This window comes from Colias eurytheme, chromosome 29, assembly GCF_061535395.1.
Source record: "Colias eurytheme isolate Ceu_HAF_F1 chromosome 29, ilColEury1 Martin Lab GWU primary, whole genome shotgun sequence".
Taxonomy (NCBI): Eukaryota; Metazoa; Arthropoda; class Insecta; order Lepidoptera; family Pieridae; genus Colias; species Colias eurytheme.
In genome coordinates, this window is record NC_143008.1 from 2,345,002 (window position 1) to 2,362,040 (window position 17,039).

The 17,039-nt window shown below is 33.4% G+C and overlaps 2 protein-coding genes across 2 annotated transcripts in view; both read left to right on the forward strand.

Annotated features, from left to right (window-relative positions):
- The window catches only part of hts (adducin 1-like protein hts), a 96,271-nt gene extending 83,626 nt beyond the window's left edge, over positions 1–12,645 (forward strand). Inside the window, exons 14-22 of the mRNA XM_090118165.1 lie at positions 446–577; positions 900–1,059; positions 1,485–1,580; positions 2,346–2,417; positions 3,390–3,443; positions 4,397–4,606; positions 9,691–9,758; positions 10,002–10,144; positions 10,735–12,645. Coding sequence (XP_089974291.1) covers positions 446–577; positions 900–1,059; positions 1,485–1,580; positions 2,346–2,417; positions 3,390–3,443; positions 4,397–4,606; positions 9,691–9,758; positions 10,002–10,142 — 933 coding nt within the window. The 3' untranslated portion in view covers positions 10,143–10,144; positions 10,735–12,645. The remainder of the gene's footprint in view (positions 1–445; positions 578–899; positions 1,060–1,484; positions 1,581–2,345; positions 2,418–3,389; positions 3,444–4,396; positions 4,607–9,690; positions 9,759–10,001; positions 10,145–10,734) is intronic.
- LOC149896086 (uncharacterized) lies at positions 5,086–8,393 on the forward strand. Its single transcript, XM_090118164.1, has one exon. The coding sequence runs from the start codon at positions 5,410–5,412 to the stop codon at positions 8,146–8,148; it is 2,739 nt and encodes a 912-aa protein (XP_089974290.1). The 5' UTR covers positions 5,086–5,409; the 3' UTR covers positions 8,149–8,393.
- Positions 12,646–17,039: the final 4,394 nt, after the last annotated feature.

Below are 17,039 nucleotides of genomic sequence, written 5' to 3' on the forward strand. Positions count from 1 at the left end.
TCAAATTTCACATGTATTGCATGTTGGATGGTTTCACCAAATATGTTAAATTTGTTTTGTAGGTACTTAAATTTGCATGATCTGATTGTGTTAAATTTGATTGTAAAAGCCTACAACAAAGAAGCAAATATTATCAAAATCGGTGTAGCACTATTTGTAATGTCTGATTACAAGCTTATTATTTGTATGAATTGCTTTTTAGATTTGTGCATGTCCTGTTGTCACTTGTTAGACGATCCTATAATTTTCTAGAGTTTTAAATAAATCACTGAATTTGGTATTTTGCACATCTCTCTTTGAAATAGATATTGCATTTGATCACGCATGCGTACATTACAATTCAGATATCTATCAGCCATCAGATGAGATTGCTTCTTGAATTATTGCTTCCTGTACAATAAAATAAATAAAAATATATACTAAAATAACCTAAAAACGCGTATAGATCAAAGATAATCGTCGTGCGGACAAGATAAGCGCCGGTCCGCAGTCGCACATACTCGAGGGTGTGACTTGGGATGAAGCTGCCAAGCTGGTTGGTGAAGATGCCGCCAACACGCACACTGGGGACCATGTGGTGAGTTTGAGTTTGAGTTGGGGAAATTTGAGTTAGGACGAATAGTTATAGGTGAACTGGTGTCTTTACCCTTCTAGAAACTAGAATGACTTGAGTTCGTACCGCGTGTCTAGCTGAAGATACGATACTCGTCTAAAGAGGAAATCTTTAAATTTAATTTTTTTTTTATTATAAAAAAGTGAAGTCCCATGTTCCCAAGTGGGGTAAGGGGCAGATGCATTGTTCATACATCTGTTTCACTGTTTTTAATTTTTCTTTGATTATAGTGTATACTTAAAAAATTTCCAAACTTATGCCTATTTCACACTCTCGTCCCCAACAGGTGCTAATGGGCGCCGCATCGAAAGGCATAATCCAACGCGGCTACCAGCACAACGCTACAGTGTACAGCGCGCCTTACGCACGTAATCCGTTCGACCACGTGACCGATACCGAGATTGATGAGTACAGACGCACTGTGGAGAGGAAGCAGAGGAGCGAGTGTGAGTGCGGCTTTATAATAATTAATAACTAAGATTGGGTGTGGCAGGGGGAGTGTGTGAGAGGGGCTTTAGAGAATTGGGTGTTGAGATATAGACCACGTGACTGACACGGAGATTGATGAGTACAGACGCATCGTGGAGAGGAAGCAGAGGAGCGAGTGTGAGTGCGGCTTTATAATAACTAAGATTGGGTGTGGCAGGAGGAGTGTGTGAGTGCGCCTTTATAGAACTAGGTGTTGAGATAACGACCACGTGACAGATACCGAGATTGATGAGTACAAACGCACTGTGGAGAGGAAGCAGAGGAGCGAGTGTGAGTGCGGCTTTATAATAACTAAGATTGGGTGTGGCAGGGGGAGTGTGTGAGTGGGGCTTTAGAGAATTAGGTGTTGAGACTTGAGATATCGACCATTGTAATATTCCAGACGACACCGACCTGTCCGAGTCGGAGGCGATCAGCGCGGCGCAAGTGACGTCACCAGCCAGCCAACCCTCCGAGACCGAGGAGGAGTCGCGGGATGGTAATATACATACATACATACATACACGCAAACTGATAGACACACATAAGTCACAATACATACAAATACAAATACTTAAATACTAGAGCAACACAAATACATATACAGGGTGTAATCGTTAAGTGTGCACAAGCGATTATTCCGTAACTATTGCAGATATCAAAAAACTTTAAACTGATATCGAAAGTACTTAACCTAATAAGTAAAATGGCCATAATATTTTTTTAAAAGATATCTGTAATAGTTACGGAATAATCGCCTGTGCACACTTAACGATTACACCCTGTATACACACTGAAAGACAACTACACGAGTAAATGACAAAATACGCATACACGTAAGCAAGCACGTATACACACGAACACATGAGCACACATATACCAAAGACATGAGAAAGAAAACGTACATAAACTCATTTACACATACGCACACAAATACGTTGATACACACACACACACTCACACACTGAGACCCACGTCAGAAAATACAAGAAAAAGCATCGAGCACGCACAAATATTTAACATACTGAAGACATAGTTATAAATACATGCACACACGCACAGATAAACGCAAAAAGACAATACACGCATACATGTACTATACTTAAAACGCGCACTTTTAGGTTCACACAAATACAGTTAAACGAAACATTGAATAAACATGCACGCACACACACAACAACCTATACAAACAATAATATCTATTCGAAACTTTAAAACATATTTAAAAGAAAATTCTTAATAACACATTATTTTCTTTTTGTAGAACATCGCGTCCTAAGAATAGAAACTAAGCAAGTGCCAGTTAGAAGCCAGCCAGAAGTGGTACTCAGCGATGGTAAGTTTTGAGCATTTTTTTTGTATATTTTGACGGATTTTTTCAAGTTTTTTTATATGTATTGTTTGATATTTATGCATGTATTTATTATGTAATATGTATTTAGCATGTATAGTGTTATTTTTTATATGTAGTTCTTATCTTAGATTTTTGTAAAATTGTTGAAAAAACCTTTATTATATTTATTCGTTCCTATTATTATTGTTTACAATAAAACCTTGCATTTATTTTTACTTTCAAGATGAAATGTATTCGATAATTAAGATTATATAGAAAATTTTCGAAATTGTTGCATCTACTGTATATTAATATTACACATTTTTTTTAAATATTTTTTATTATTTTGAAAATATTTTACAATTAGTTTGGATTAGTTTCAATCATCTATTTGTGATATGATATTCCGTTTAGCAGGTCATTCTAAAATATTCTACATTATGGAATGCTTTTGAATAGAATAGAATATTCTAGACTATCATGAAATTAAAGTTCCAGAATAGTGTTATATTTTTATTCTCAGTATTAATATTTTTAGTTAAAATGGAGCTCTCTTTTTTGTACGTTAAGCACTATTCTGAAATGTTACAAAATGGTCTAATATGTTATAGAATCCCCCAGAAGGTTATAGAATGGCCTAGAAGGTTATAGAATCCCCTAGAAGGTTATAGAACTCCCTGGAAGGTTATAGAACTCCCTAGAAGGTTATAGAATGCCCTAGAAGGTTATAGAACTCCCTAGAAGGTTATATAACTCCCTAGAAGTTTATAGAACTCCCTAGAAGGTTATAGAACTCCCTAGAAGTTTATAGAACTCCCTGGAAGGTTATAGAATGCCATTGAAGGTGACAGATAGAATATAGTGGAATGTTTCTAGAATGTTTTGCAATTTAGTGGAATGTTCTAAAGTTTAGTGGAATCTTCCAGAATGTTAGTTATGCATGTTTTTGAACACGTATTTAATTTCCATTTGTAGCGGAAACGACCGATTTCTTGTCCGCCGAACGTGAGCACGCTGACAGGACTAGAGGTTAGTTTTTATAATATAAGTGTGTGCGCCGAGCACACGTATCAGAAGTGAAACTTCTTTGGCAAGATTCAAAGATGCCAAAATCGTCGCCTCACTGCATTTGGTGACGGGATTGTCATTACGCGAACTTGAAATTTTACTCTCAACGCGCCTAAAGAAGTTTCACTTCAAAAATGCATTTTTTGTACTTGAAAAATATATTTTTGAAGTACATTAAAATACTCGGTGTTGTAAATATGGAATTGGAATAAATTTGCCTGATTGATTGACTCATTTATTTTCAAAATAAGTAGTAAATTGTACGAAAACCTTCTTAACAGTTATAGTTCTTCTTTTTGTTATCTATGGCCTTCCCTATCTCTATAGAGACGTATTCTAACAAGTTAAAGTTCCATAAAAAATAACTTTTGCTGGTTTTCTGTTTACATTTTGCAGTGAATTTAGATGCATGACTAACTTAAAATAAATATGTTTCTGTTTTTGAAAATAAATGGGTGAAATTAACTATAATATTTGAATGGCACTAGCATGGCACGAAGCATGATCTGCTAGCATATTTTATTGATGCATGCTATGCTATAACTTTAATTTTATTTGCATTTTTGAAACTGTAAACCTATTGTGATATTTTTAGGAAACAAATATACTTACATGAACAGTTAAATGTCTTGATGATGTTCAACTTGCCAAGAAATGTTGATTTTTATTGAGGAAAGTTTTGTGTCGTACGATTCGTACATCTATTTATTATAATAGACAGGTGCGGTGGTTTAAAAGACAATTATTTTTGTATTTCTTACCCATCAATAATTTGATGGATCTCCTTCTACAACTTACTTGTGCCTTGTAAGGCCTAACACTGTTAGAAACTCCAAAAAGAAAGCATTTTCACGGGTGGTGTAGCTTAGCGTAGCGTTAAAGTCTTTAATTTCTAAAAAAATAACTCGTCAAAGATCGCGACCCCAACCTACTGTCCGACGACGAAGTCTTCCTCGACTCTTCATCCCTCCCCTCGGGCGTGACGTCACCAAGCCTATCAGTGGTGACGTCACCGAACTTGTCAGTTGTGACGTCACCGAGCGCGTCAGTCGTGTCGCCGCCGCCGCAAGAGCAGCACGTGATTGTGCGAGCGCAGTACATGCCCGTACAGCAGAGTGTGGGAGGTATGGGGGGTGTTTAGGGGAGGAGGGGGGGTCAAATGTGTTTGTTGCTTTGTTTGTTCAGCAGTCTGTTTGAGATATGGGTTTCAGGGAGGAAAAGATATTGTATGTTCAGTGTATGTTCAGCGATCTGTGATATAGATAATTTGTTTCTTTGTCAACTCAACTGGTTGTTCGAAGCTGGGGAGGGCGCAACGATTGTTGGATATTGTGTCCTCTTAAGCTGTCTGTTTCTCAAATGGTGAAGGTTTTCAATATTGTATTGACTAGCCATCGTTTAAAATTCGCTTGTTTCTTGAGGATAAATGCATCTATTTACGTTTTCTTTTCTATTTAATATTTTATTTTCTACTAATGCCAATTGTGTTTTTTTAATGTTTTATTTGTACTTATACCTATTCTTGCTTATATTATTACCGATACACACTATAATATAAGGAATAAGAAGTATGCTTATATGCACATGATATAGTACATATTAAGTAACAAGAACAATCTAGGAAATTAATTTTCCTTGTAAACTAACGTTTATATTTAAAAAAAAAAAATTGAGATGCTTAAAGATCAAAAGTACTCTCGTTTCACATCGTGTTTTTAATTGTTTAACCAGCCACTCGCGCATTTTTATATTATCTAAAAGATATTACCTGGACTGAATCTAGTTACTTATACTGTATCCTACTAAAGATGCTTGCTCACCGCTTGATCACTAACCTCTCCATGCAGGTACTCTAACAGAAATAACTAGCGAAGTTCACAAACGCCCCTCGCATAGATTCTCACGAAGCCCCAACTTCAATAACGTTATGCGAATATACGAACCTCCAAAATGTAAAATGAACTTGAATCAAAGACTCATCGCGTCCAATGATAATGCTCTCGCTTTGTACAATCCCGACACTAGCAGCCGTACTAGCTCCATTTCGATACAATCGCTCGATTCGGATAGATCTAAATATCAATTACGCACTCGGTCCTTGCCACATAAGAGAAGCGTGGACGCCAATTGTCTATACAGAACTAGGTCGCACAGTAGTTTTATTAATTCGTATATAAAAGACCCGGAACCGATGCATTTTCATGTGCCCAAGTGTAATAGTTGTGGAGCTCTTAGCAATTGTTATGCGTGGGAGATACCCAAAATTGATCCTAGGTACAAGCAATACGGTGCCACATATTATTCTATAGATAATATACCCCAAAAGGTATCAGATAGCGAGCCAAACGCTAAGTCGAAAACTGTAAAAGCAAAGAAAGGTTTGATTCCAGTACTTAAGTTGCAAAATAATGAGGAATTTGTCGAAAGCCAAGAATTTACAGAAGATAACTATTTTGACGATATAGGGAATAGTTTTTCTGAATCACGAACTGTGATAGAAAATAATGACCACAGTTTTAATGAATATGACTTAAATACAGATGAAAAGAGTGATGAAAAAAATTCTCAAAGCGTTTATAGAGCAGAGTGTGTTAACGTAGAAACTGATACATTCACTGAAGATCTTAACAACAATACATTGGAATCAGTTGAAGGGGAATACCATAGCTTTACTGACGAAATGGATTTTGAAGAGGTTGCCTATGATAGTCCAGTTAGAGATTTAGTGGAAAAAGATATAAGAGATTATTCCGTACCGATTAATTTCTATTGCGACGACTATACCAGGAAGGATAGTCCGAGAACGTCGCCGTTGAAGAAAAAAGATATTCCCAAACAAATTGTTTTGGAACCTATACTGGAAGAATCGAAAAGTTATGAAGACACAAGTAATGATAGTAAAAAACTTGAATGCAAAGATACGTCGCACAGTATAGAGGTGCATACAGAATTAGTAGATGATAAAACAATGGATGATAATCACGTTAAAATTGACGAAGAAGTCTCTAATAAGTCGGATTTTGACTTTAAACGCCCGTCAGATGTATTGAGAAGTGCATTTCAAGAGAACGCAATATGTGAAAATGATGAAAGAGACATGAAATCGAGCTTTGAAATAACTTCCAGCTCTAGTATTGCTATTGCAAGTTTCGATTCAACAGCCGAGTTTGAAAAATATGAAATTATAAGCGACCTTATTGCAATTATATTAAATGGTATTGATTTTGAAATTTTAGAAAAGAAAAGCATTCATATTGATTCTAAAATAGAAATGCCTGATACAGAAACTGAATTAAATACACCTCCAAGCGAAACAGTAGATGAAAATGTTTCTTTTTCTATCACAGATCTAGTGAAAAATATTGAACGTAATGTAAATGAAGCTCCTTCGATCGATATAAGCAATTCGTATATGCATAATTCTGTCAAAATAGCTGAGGCTGTACTTTACTATATGTTCAATAGAGCTATTGGTATAAGCATTAGTCGAAATAAGACGAATAAGATTACTAAATCTGTAGTTACGATAGTTGATATCGAAGATATATTGTTTACAACATCCCGTGATTGGATTAATCTTTTCGATGCATTTATATGTAAAGCAAGCAATGAAAATCTTAAAGAAATAGTTGCTGATACAAAATTTAAAGAAATAGAGTGTGATTGTAAATTTAATGTAAGTGAATTTCAAGAACTGGATAGTTTAAAACATGGTATCCCTCTCTATCTGGACAATATCGGTTCAAATACATCAGAAAGCAATGAAGAATTGCAATTCGAGTATGAAAACGATGATCAAGAACGATATCGTAATTATAACACCCCACATGAAGATAACGTTGAAAGATCTGTCGAAAACGACAGTCACGACTTAAATTCAGGCTTCATTAAAACTAATAATGACGTTGAAAATAACACTTTTGATATTGCATCCGATGTAATCTGTACTTTACTCGAGAAATCACTTTTAGAAACAAGTTTCGCTTTAGAAAAGAGCACAGCACCAAATATATCGTTAAATGAAACGTTCGTTTTGGACGAGAAGGAAAAAATGAACGAGGCCTTCCTCGATTCAGAGTACAGTCGATCGTCTACGCCTTGTAATGATAGTGTCTTCGAAGTGTGCACAGAGTCGCCAATTAAATACATTGACAGTATGTATGAAAGAGATGATTCGATACTGGGGTCTCCGTTTATCAAGAAAACTCAAGTGCTACCTATGTCGCAGACTGTACACAGGGGTGGTATCAAATATTGGGTGTCCTTCACAGATGATACAATCGAAACAGAACATCGAAAATCGTTTAAGAAATTCGATGAGGATACACTACCTAGTTATTTAGTTGTTAACTTCGATTCTGATAATATTGAAGAATTAGATAAATCAAATCGTCGAAGTGTTTTATTAGAAGATAGTGCTGTTAATGAATTTTCAACTGAAACCTATTCAAAATATGATAGTTGTGAATCGGAAGCGATAGTTGATAATTTACCTTCGAATAAGGAGAAATTATTATACGATACAAAATGTTGTAGTAGACGATTGGCATCCAGCTGGCCGCCGTTGCATGACACTTTATTTTACCGCATTATAAGCAATTTTAGAATGACCGAGAGCTTTGATTCGAGCGATTTGAGCTATACTAGATTTGAGAATAGTCTGTGATTGGTTGGAATGACGTTGGATCGACCAATAGCGTGTTTCAATTCAAATGGTGCAATTCTATTGGTCGATAGCAATGATATTATATGTAAAAAGGTGTAGATGGGTTACCAAAATAACATTCGATCTTAAAAAATGGCACACACGATTAGACGATAAAGTGAGATAGCATGATTCATTTATTGTGAGCGAAAGAGACAATTGCAGTAAATTGTGGCCAATTAGCTACATTTCAACATACTAACTTTTAGCCTATCTTAACCTTTCTACTTATAATATTGTTCGATACTGTAGGCTACAGTTTTATGAATCTTATAAAGTATGAAATAATTTTAATATCTACCTTTTAATTTGTTTTTTAATTTTAAATGTTGCTACTAATTGTATAATTTAAGTGATTTAACGGATTTTAAATCATATAGATACAGTTAACCAAAATATATCCTGTTTCTTGTGTTATTTTAAATATTACATATACTAATATTATTTGAGATGATTTTCGAGCAAAAACAATTAATTTTCCTTTTTTATATTTTTTAAAAAGAAATAAATATGATTTAAAGTCCGTTTGGTTTTTGTCTATGTGTTTATGTTTGCTTGCATTTTATTTCTGTGATGTTACTTTATGTTCTAATAAACTTATGCACGCTTTGTCCTATTTATTTTTTGCTAACCACTGTTTATTTGTTGCTGTTTCATTCTGTTGTATACACTTATATGTTTGTGGAAATGAGAAAGCTATATCCTTTGCTTTTGTGTAATAACTGTAAGACAGTAAAAGCATTTACAATATATTATAAATATATTTTTTATAATATTCGAAGTCTTTGGTTAATAAATATAATAAATAAATAAATAAAATCTTTATTTGAATTCATACATTAATATGTTACAATAGATTGGGGTTCAGGCCCCCTTACTAGGTATAATCTGTATTAAGGGGACCTGTTCCTTCATGTTATTGTTAAAAAGATGTGGATTCGATTCCCAATGCTGTTAAAAATGGCGTTTTGTAAAATATAAATCATGTTAAAAAGTTTGTACAATAACAAATGACAACAAACTGCTTTTACTAAATGTTTAATGCTTGATGTTTCTGAATTCTTAATTATCTTGTTATTTATAATTTTGTTGCTAAGAAAAATTTTAACGCACGTTACTATGACATTATAATATAAGATTGGTGAAAGTTTGCACGACAATATCGCATGATTTACTAACACAATAAAGGGTAAGTTAAGATATGTTTAACATAATATAATATTAAAATTTTAAATATGTAAATTCATTTTGTGACCAATCAATTTGAATATTCTTCTTATTTTTACTCATTTTAAATAATTAAATTCAGTAAACATTTAATTTCCCAATTATGATAGATTTTTGAAACAGGAGAAACCATTTAATTTTTATTATCATAATAATTTGTAAGTAATTTCTCTAAAAATCTCACTAAGTTATCAAATGTAACTAAAGTAAAAATTCATAACAGTATGTTGCCAGTATATGTATAATAAAATTAATGTAATCTTTAAATGTTTTCAGGTGAGCACACCCTCAACGGCGACCACTCTGACGCGCATCAGAGCACCTTCTCGCATAGCAGTAAAGAGGTGGGTTTCACCATCGTCCGATTTGAAAAAATATTTCGGTATTAGATAGCCCAGTTATCGAGGAAGGCTTATAGGCTATATATCATCTCGCTAAGCCCAAAAGGAGCGTAGCACTGCGGGTAAAACCGCTGAGCATAGCTAGTATACTTATAAATTCAATAAAGGATATATTATTTCATTTATTTATTTTTTAAAACAATATTTTTAAGAGTTGAGTTGTTTATATATTGTGTACTATTCCAGGGGTCACCTTCAAAGGAGGTCTCGACGGAAGACTCCCCCAAGAAGGACAAGAAGAAGAAGAAGGGCCTCCGGACGCCCTCCTTCTTGAAGAAGAAGAAGGAGAAGAAGAAGGACAAGTCCAGCACGCCGCAGCCAGCTTAGAGGTGATTAGAAATAGCAGATGACGGAATTTAAAGGCTTTTTAACGCGATTTTAAAGGTTTATTCGTGGATTTAAATCCGTAAGCGTATTTGTAATAGTAATATTCAGTTGAGAGTTCAGGGCTGAAACTCTAGACTGGGCCTTACAAGTGTCAGAATCGCCAAGGAATAGAAACTGCTATCGCTAATTACTGACATAAGCTTCAACCTTCGGCAAAACATCACACGCTTATCGCTATGATTTTATTCCTTAGCGTTTGCTATTTGTCTCGGCCCTCTGGGTAGATAAAACTAAGTGAAATTAGACAACAAAGATCTTATTGAGTTTTTATATAGACAATAGAAAAGAAATGTTTACCTTTACACCTTTTTAGTCATACCTAATAAACTTGGTTACAGATTTTTACGTGATTTAAATTTTGTGAGATTTCGTTAATTACAGCCTCTAAAGCAGATACGTCCTTGTTCTGTTATGTTGCTTTATATCGGTGAAAATATTATCAAAATCGGTTCGGTTATTTATGAGACACATACTAATATAAACTCAAAACTTTTCATTGTTTATATTGATTGTTTAATATTTTTGTTTACAGATAAAATTGACAAACTACACTGCCATCTCGCTTTCAAAATACTTGTAATGTTAAGGTTGGATCCACAACACAGCCGATAAAATGAGTTTTGCTTGAATATTCCCATTTTTTACGTGTACCCACCTATTTGGCGGCAAAAAGCCTGCGCCTAGGGCATCGCTTGCGCGTCTGCTCGGAACTGTAGCGATTTTTTGTATTTTAGCATGGCAACACTACGGTCTATAGTCTGTGGTAGCAATGACAGATGTCAGTTTGACAGGTGACAGTTTGTGCTGTCATTTAATGAAGTGTCAGATTGCAAAGAAATGAAATTTTAATGACTGTAATGAACTACGATAAATCAACTACGATAATACTACAACAAAAAATCTGATGCTAATTTAGGTCTTTTTTGACCAAATCAAAATATCTACAAATAAAACTGTTTTTCTATAAATAAAAAGGTCACAAAGTCGAAAAAAATGCAAAAACGTGTTCAGTTCCAAGTAGAGTTAGTAACTAAGAGCTATTTAACGCAGAATTTTGTATTTATTTGAAAAGAAATGAAATCAGCGAAACAAAATTAATTCTTATGACTTGCCAAGCGTCTTATGATGTTGATATTTTAAAATTTTCGTTAAAATAATTATAATTTGAAGTTGTCCGTACATTTTGAGCGTAAAATTAAATACTCAATGGAATTCCTATATTTAAGAAATCATTGTTTTTTTTAATTAATTTGATGGATTTTATTTTTACTTTAATATATTGTTGTTACATATGAAATCGTTATTCGATTCGAATCAATCAAAATAATCGGACACTTCTTTTGGTGCATTCTGTACGATAATTGTATTTTTTTATACTAGCATGTAATGCTTTTAATGTCGGGGTTGCCCCCCTTCGCCATTCGTGCTTTTAAAAATGGCCACCCAATATATTCCCGCAAAAATTAGCGGTCGTGTACTGAGTCGCCATTACAAAAATTAAATATAATATTATAGCACTATCGATGTATATTTAAGATTTTATCGGCTAGCCTACTTTGGTAGATTTTTTAAATTATTATTTTTTGTTTATCGACGTGATTGATTCAACATGGCGGGAACTAACCACAGAGTAACGAAACATTTTTAATTACGCGCCATGATTTGACAGTCCGCCTGTATTTTACGTACACGACAAAATAAAAAAATAAATAGTAAAAACAAATGTCAAACCGCCATGTTGTAAAAATCATTATATTACAGTACACAGTAATTAATTTGTTGTTACTTCGATAGTTTTTAAACGAGAAATTATATTTTTTTTTCTATTTTTTACTTTTTTTTTTCGTCTGGGTTTTATCAATTTGACATTACCTAGAGTTAAGTCTAGCGTTGTTAAAATGACAAGTTGATTTTTATTAAACCGTTGTAGTAAGACATTGTTGGACCATAGATAAGATATGGTACTTTTAACACCGGTGTTGCAAGGTTTATGATTTTCCCCCATTTTTTTGATATTTTTACACTTTATTTTATAGGATTTTGAGGTGTTAGCACATTATACAGTGTTTATTTGACTGCTTGCCGGTGTTAAAGGTGCACCTAGTACGGTTCAGCGTTATGTATTTACGATATAATATTAAGGCTACTTTAACGTTAAAAGTGGAAAAAATCGTTTTTATTCCATATTAAAAAAAATTCATTGATAAAAAAATCATTGAGTACAAAGTTTTAATTTGCTTAAAAACTCAGTAATATAAGTGTTTACTAAATAATGTAGTATATACATTGCTCATTCAGTATAAAGGCGTGTGTGCATGTAACGCGCAATGTAAACGATGTTTTTCCATTTTTAATATTAAGGTGTATTCTGTAATCTTTGAAATTATGACACTGGCATTCTGTGCAACTTGTGTATTTGTATTGAAATAAATTATTAGTTTTATGGTGTGTTTTATTTATAAAATATCATCCTCAATAATTATTATTATCATGAATATTAAATCAAAATGAATATTCATTTCTTAAGGGCTAAAGATCCCAGTGCCACCATTCATTAATTGTTTTTTAAGTAACTTGTAAAATTTTAAGGTCGCGTCATGATACAGTATTACTGAGGAAAAGGAGACTATTTTAGCATATTTAAATTTTGCTAAAGAAGTTTCACTTCTGACAAAGAGCGTGTGTGCTCGAGTGTTTATACGTGTTTTCAAAGCACTTACATAGGTTTAACGGACGTAGTAGCATTCTGCATTTACTTAACGCTTAGACTACCTCTGTTCCAAATTTCATCAATATGAGTTTACTTCATTTAGGTATCCAATCATACAATCATCCTAGCTTATTAAAATCTATGCTAATATTATAAAGCTGAAGAAATGTTTATTAGTTTGAACGCGATAATCTCAGGAACTACTAGTCCGATTTGAAAAATTCTTTCGGTGTCAGATAGCCCATTTATCGAGGATGGCTATAGGCATCATTACGCTAAGACCAACAGGTGCGGAGCCACGCGGGTGAAACCGCGGAGCGCAGCTAGTACGATATATTATAAGGTTCAAATATAAAAAATCATAATACTATACAATAGGAACTAGACTCTTCTGATACTCTTATTCTCTTATCTATGCTATTATGATGTTTTTAAGACACATTCTGTCAAAACAGAACTGCCATTTTAATAGAGAAATCAAAAGTATCTGGTAAAATTTGAATAAAAATTGCACACTAAAATGTCTGTTAAAATGCAATTTAGATAACATTTACTGAAAATGAATTTCATAGCGGAAACATGGAGAATAAAGGTTTATTTTAAATGTGATAAAATATGCGCAAGATCTACAGAAAGTTTTATAAAACACAATTTTATAAATAATCTCTGACCTACTAATAGGCCAGTGGAAATTAACATTAAATTCGCAAAGCACGATGTAGATTTGAATTTTTGGTATGTTGTTTGGATCAGTTAGGGTGATGTAAATCCCAATTTGCAACTTCGAAAAAGTTGTGCTCGCTGCGCACCACGTGATAAACTGCGAAAATTTTGGACTTTTTTCACTTTTTCCTCTAAAAGTCATAAACTATGCGTTTCCGACAAGTATGATTCAGTACATAAATTAAGGTTATTAAATTTGCAACAATTTAAGCCTAACCGCAGCTCTCTAAACCTTATAACTAAACTGTGTAATACTGTGTAATACTAAACTGTGGCCATTCGAAGATGGTTCATTTTTCCCGAAATATTGAAATTTTTAGTTTTGCTCCCGTTTGAAGCAAAATATTGACAAAAACCGCTCGTTCTATGAGAAGTTCGTATAATAAAGTTGTAGTGCATTTAATTTTCTTTCATAAGAGCATAGAACAAAGTCTGTGAGACAAATATTTCACACACAATATCTGAAAAACAAAAAGAAGGTAGAAATAGATTTTTAAAGAATTGAAACTGAGAGCATATAAAATCATAAAAAGAATAATACTTTTTCATTTGCAGGATAGGTAATTAACAAAATTACAAAATTTGGGAAAGTAGGAAAAAAGATTATACGCAAATAATAAACTGCGAAAATTTTGGCCTTTTTTCACTTTTTGCTCTAAAAGTCATAAACTATGCGTTTCCGACAAGTATCATTCAGTACATAAATTAAGGTTATTAAATTTGCAACAATTTAAGTCTAATTAAAGCTCTCTAAATCTTATAGCGACTAAACTGTGGCCATTCGAAGATGGTTCATTTTTACCGAAATATTGAAATTTTTAGTTTTGCTCCCGTTTGAAGCAAAATATTGGCAAAAACCGCTCGTTCTATGAGAAGGTCGTATAATAAAGTTGTAGTGCATTTAATTTTCTTTCATTAGAGCATAGAACAAAGTCTGTGAGACAAATAGTTCACTCACAATATCTGAAAAACAAAAAGAAGGTAGAAATAGATTTTTAAAGAATTGAAACTGAGGGCATATAAAATCATAAAAAGGATAATACTTTTTCATTTACAGTATAGGTAATTAACAAAATTACAAAGCTAATTAAATTTGCAACAATTTAAGCCAAACCGCAGCTCTCTAAACCTTATAACAACTAAGCTGTGGCCTTTCAAAGATAGTCAGTTTTTCCCGAAAATTTCAAATTTTTAGTTTTGCTCCCGTTTGAACCAAAATATTGGCAAAAACCGCTCGTTCTATGAGAAAGTCGTATAATAAAGTTGTAGTGCATTTAATTTTCTTTCATTAGAGCATAGAACAAAGTCTGTGAGACAAATAGTTCACTCACAATATCTGAAAAACAAAAAGAAGGTAGAAATAGATTTTTAAAGAATTGAAACTGAGGGCATATAAAATCATAAAAAGGATAATACTTTTTCATTTGCAGGATAGGTAATTAACAAAATTAAATTTTCTACAACTTTATTTTATGACCTTCTCATAGAACGAGCGGTTTTGCCAATATTTTGGTTCAAACGGGAGCAAAACTAAAAGTTTGAAAATTTCGGGAAAAACTGACTATCTTTGAAAGGCCACAGCTTAGTTGTTATAAAGTTTAGAGAGCTGCGGTTAGGCTTAAATTGTTGCAAATTTAATTATCTTTGTAATTTTGTTAATTACCTATCCTGCAAATGAAAAAGTATTATCCTTTTTATGATTTTATATGCACTCAGTTTCAATTCTTTAAAAATCTATTTCTACCTTCTTTTTGTTTTTCAGATATTGTGAGTGAACTATTTGTCTCACAGACTTTGTTCTATGCTCTAATGAAAGAAAATTAAATGCACTACAACTTTATTATACGACTTTCTCATAGAACGAGCGGTTTTTGCCAATATTTTGGTTCAAACGGGAGCAAAACTATAAATTTCAATATTTCCGGAAAAATGAACCATCTTCGAATGGCCACAGTTTAGTCGTTATAAGGTTTAGAGAGCTGCGGTTAGGCTTAAATTGTTGCAAATTTAATAACCTTAATTTATGTACTGAATTATACTTGTCGGAAACGCATAGTTTATGACTTTTAGAGCAAAAAGTGAAAAAAGTCCAAAATTTTCGCAGTTTATCACGTGGTGCGCAGCGAGCACAACTTTTTCGAAGTTGCAAATTGGGATTTACATCACCCTAACTGATCCAAACAACATACCAAAAATTCAAATCTACATCGTGCTTTGCGAATTTAGGGTTTTTTAGTGTCGATTTCTACTGGCCTATAATATAATGCGAAAGTTTGTATAAAAACTTCTGAACCGATTACAATGAAATTTGTAATGTAGATAGTTGAAGACCCAGAATAAGACATAGGAAGGACATAAGCTAATTTCTATCCCAGAAATCCCACAGGAACGGGAACTATGCGAGTTTTTCTTTGAATCTTTCGGCCATTCCTTCACTATACTTACATTATAACGACGCTCTAAAGTGATATTCACAATATTTCGAAATTACTCCAATACACTATCTACTGTATAGAATGTAAATAATGTAACCATAAATTCCAGTTGTCTCCCAGAAAAAAAGTAAAACGCTCTTCATCATGTACATGCGGAAAATCGTCGCAAAAGATTCGTAAACCACGCTTCGGTTTCCACACGTCAGCTGTTCACTGTCGCATGTGTGGAGACACCATGTTGGAATTATGTAAAGAAGGTTACAGAAAACTCACTTGTGACCCAAATTCAAGATTTTTTGACGTTTTATGCAAATTGTGTGATATTCTCCTTGCTCTGGCGCATGACTGTGTTTGGATGTTGCGTCGACTGTGTTGACTGACTTTTGTTTAGTTTGCGTTGAATAAAGTTCTATTTATTTACATTTGTTCTTTTATTTTAAAGTATTTCCCCAATTTATACAAACCTACTGGGATATTATGAAATAATGAAATCTGTTTTATTCTGAGCAGTTTATTTATGCTAATCTCACGAAGTATCTGTTTGGAATATATTTTCTTTATGAGAGCAACAGCCGTTGTTCTGGTCAGCTATTTAACTATGTATGTGTGTTATGTTCAAAGACCGAAAACGTTCCTTGAGCAAAAAAATAGCTCGCAACTCGTAGGTCACAGTAAAAGGTCCATATGGCAAAATTATTGTGGCTCGAAATAAATCGCTTGCAGCGCGTTTTTACTATCAAAGACCACATAATATTGACTCGCTTTTCGAACTCGACACTTTGTGGCAATGAACAAAATACGTTGGGAGTTATTTTTTCGCCCAATGAGCGTTATCAAACATCATGTATGGACAAGTTACAACCAATTTGGTTCACTAGTTTTCGTATTGTTAAAGCTGAAAATTTTTACGGACGAAATATAATATCTATACTTCTCTATACAAAATATAAAGCTGAAAGCTGTATATTT

Excerpts from the sequence above, each read along its gene's own strand:
- LOC149896086 (XM_090118164.1), top strand. The coding sequence starts at position 5,410 with ATGCGAATATACGAACCTCCAAAATGTAAAATGAACTTGAATCAAAGA.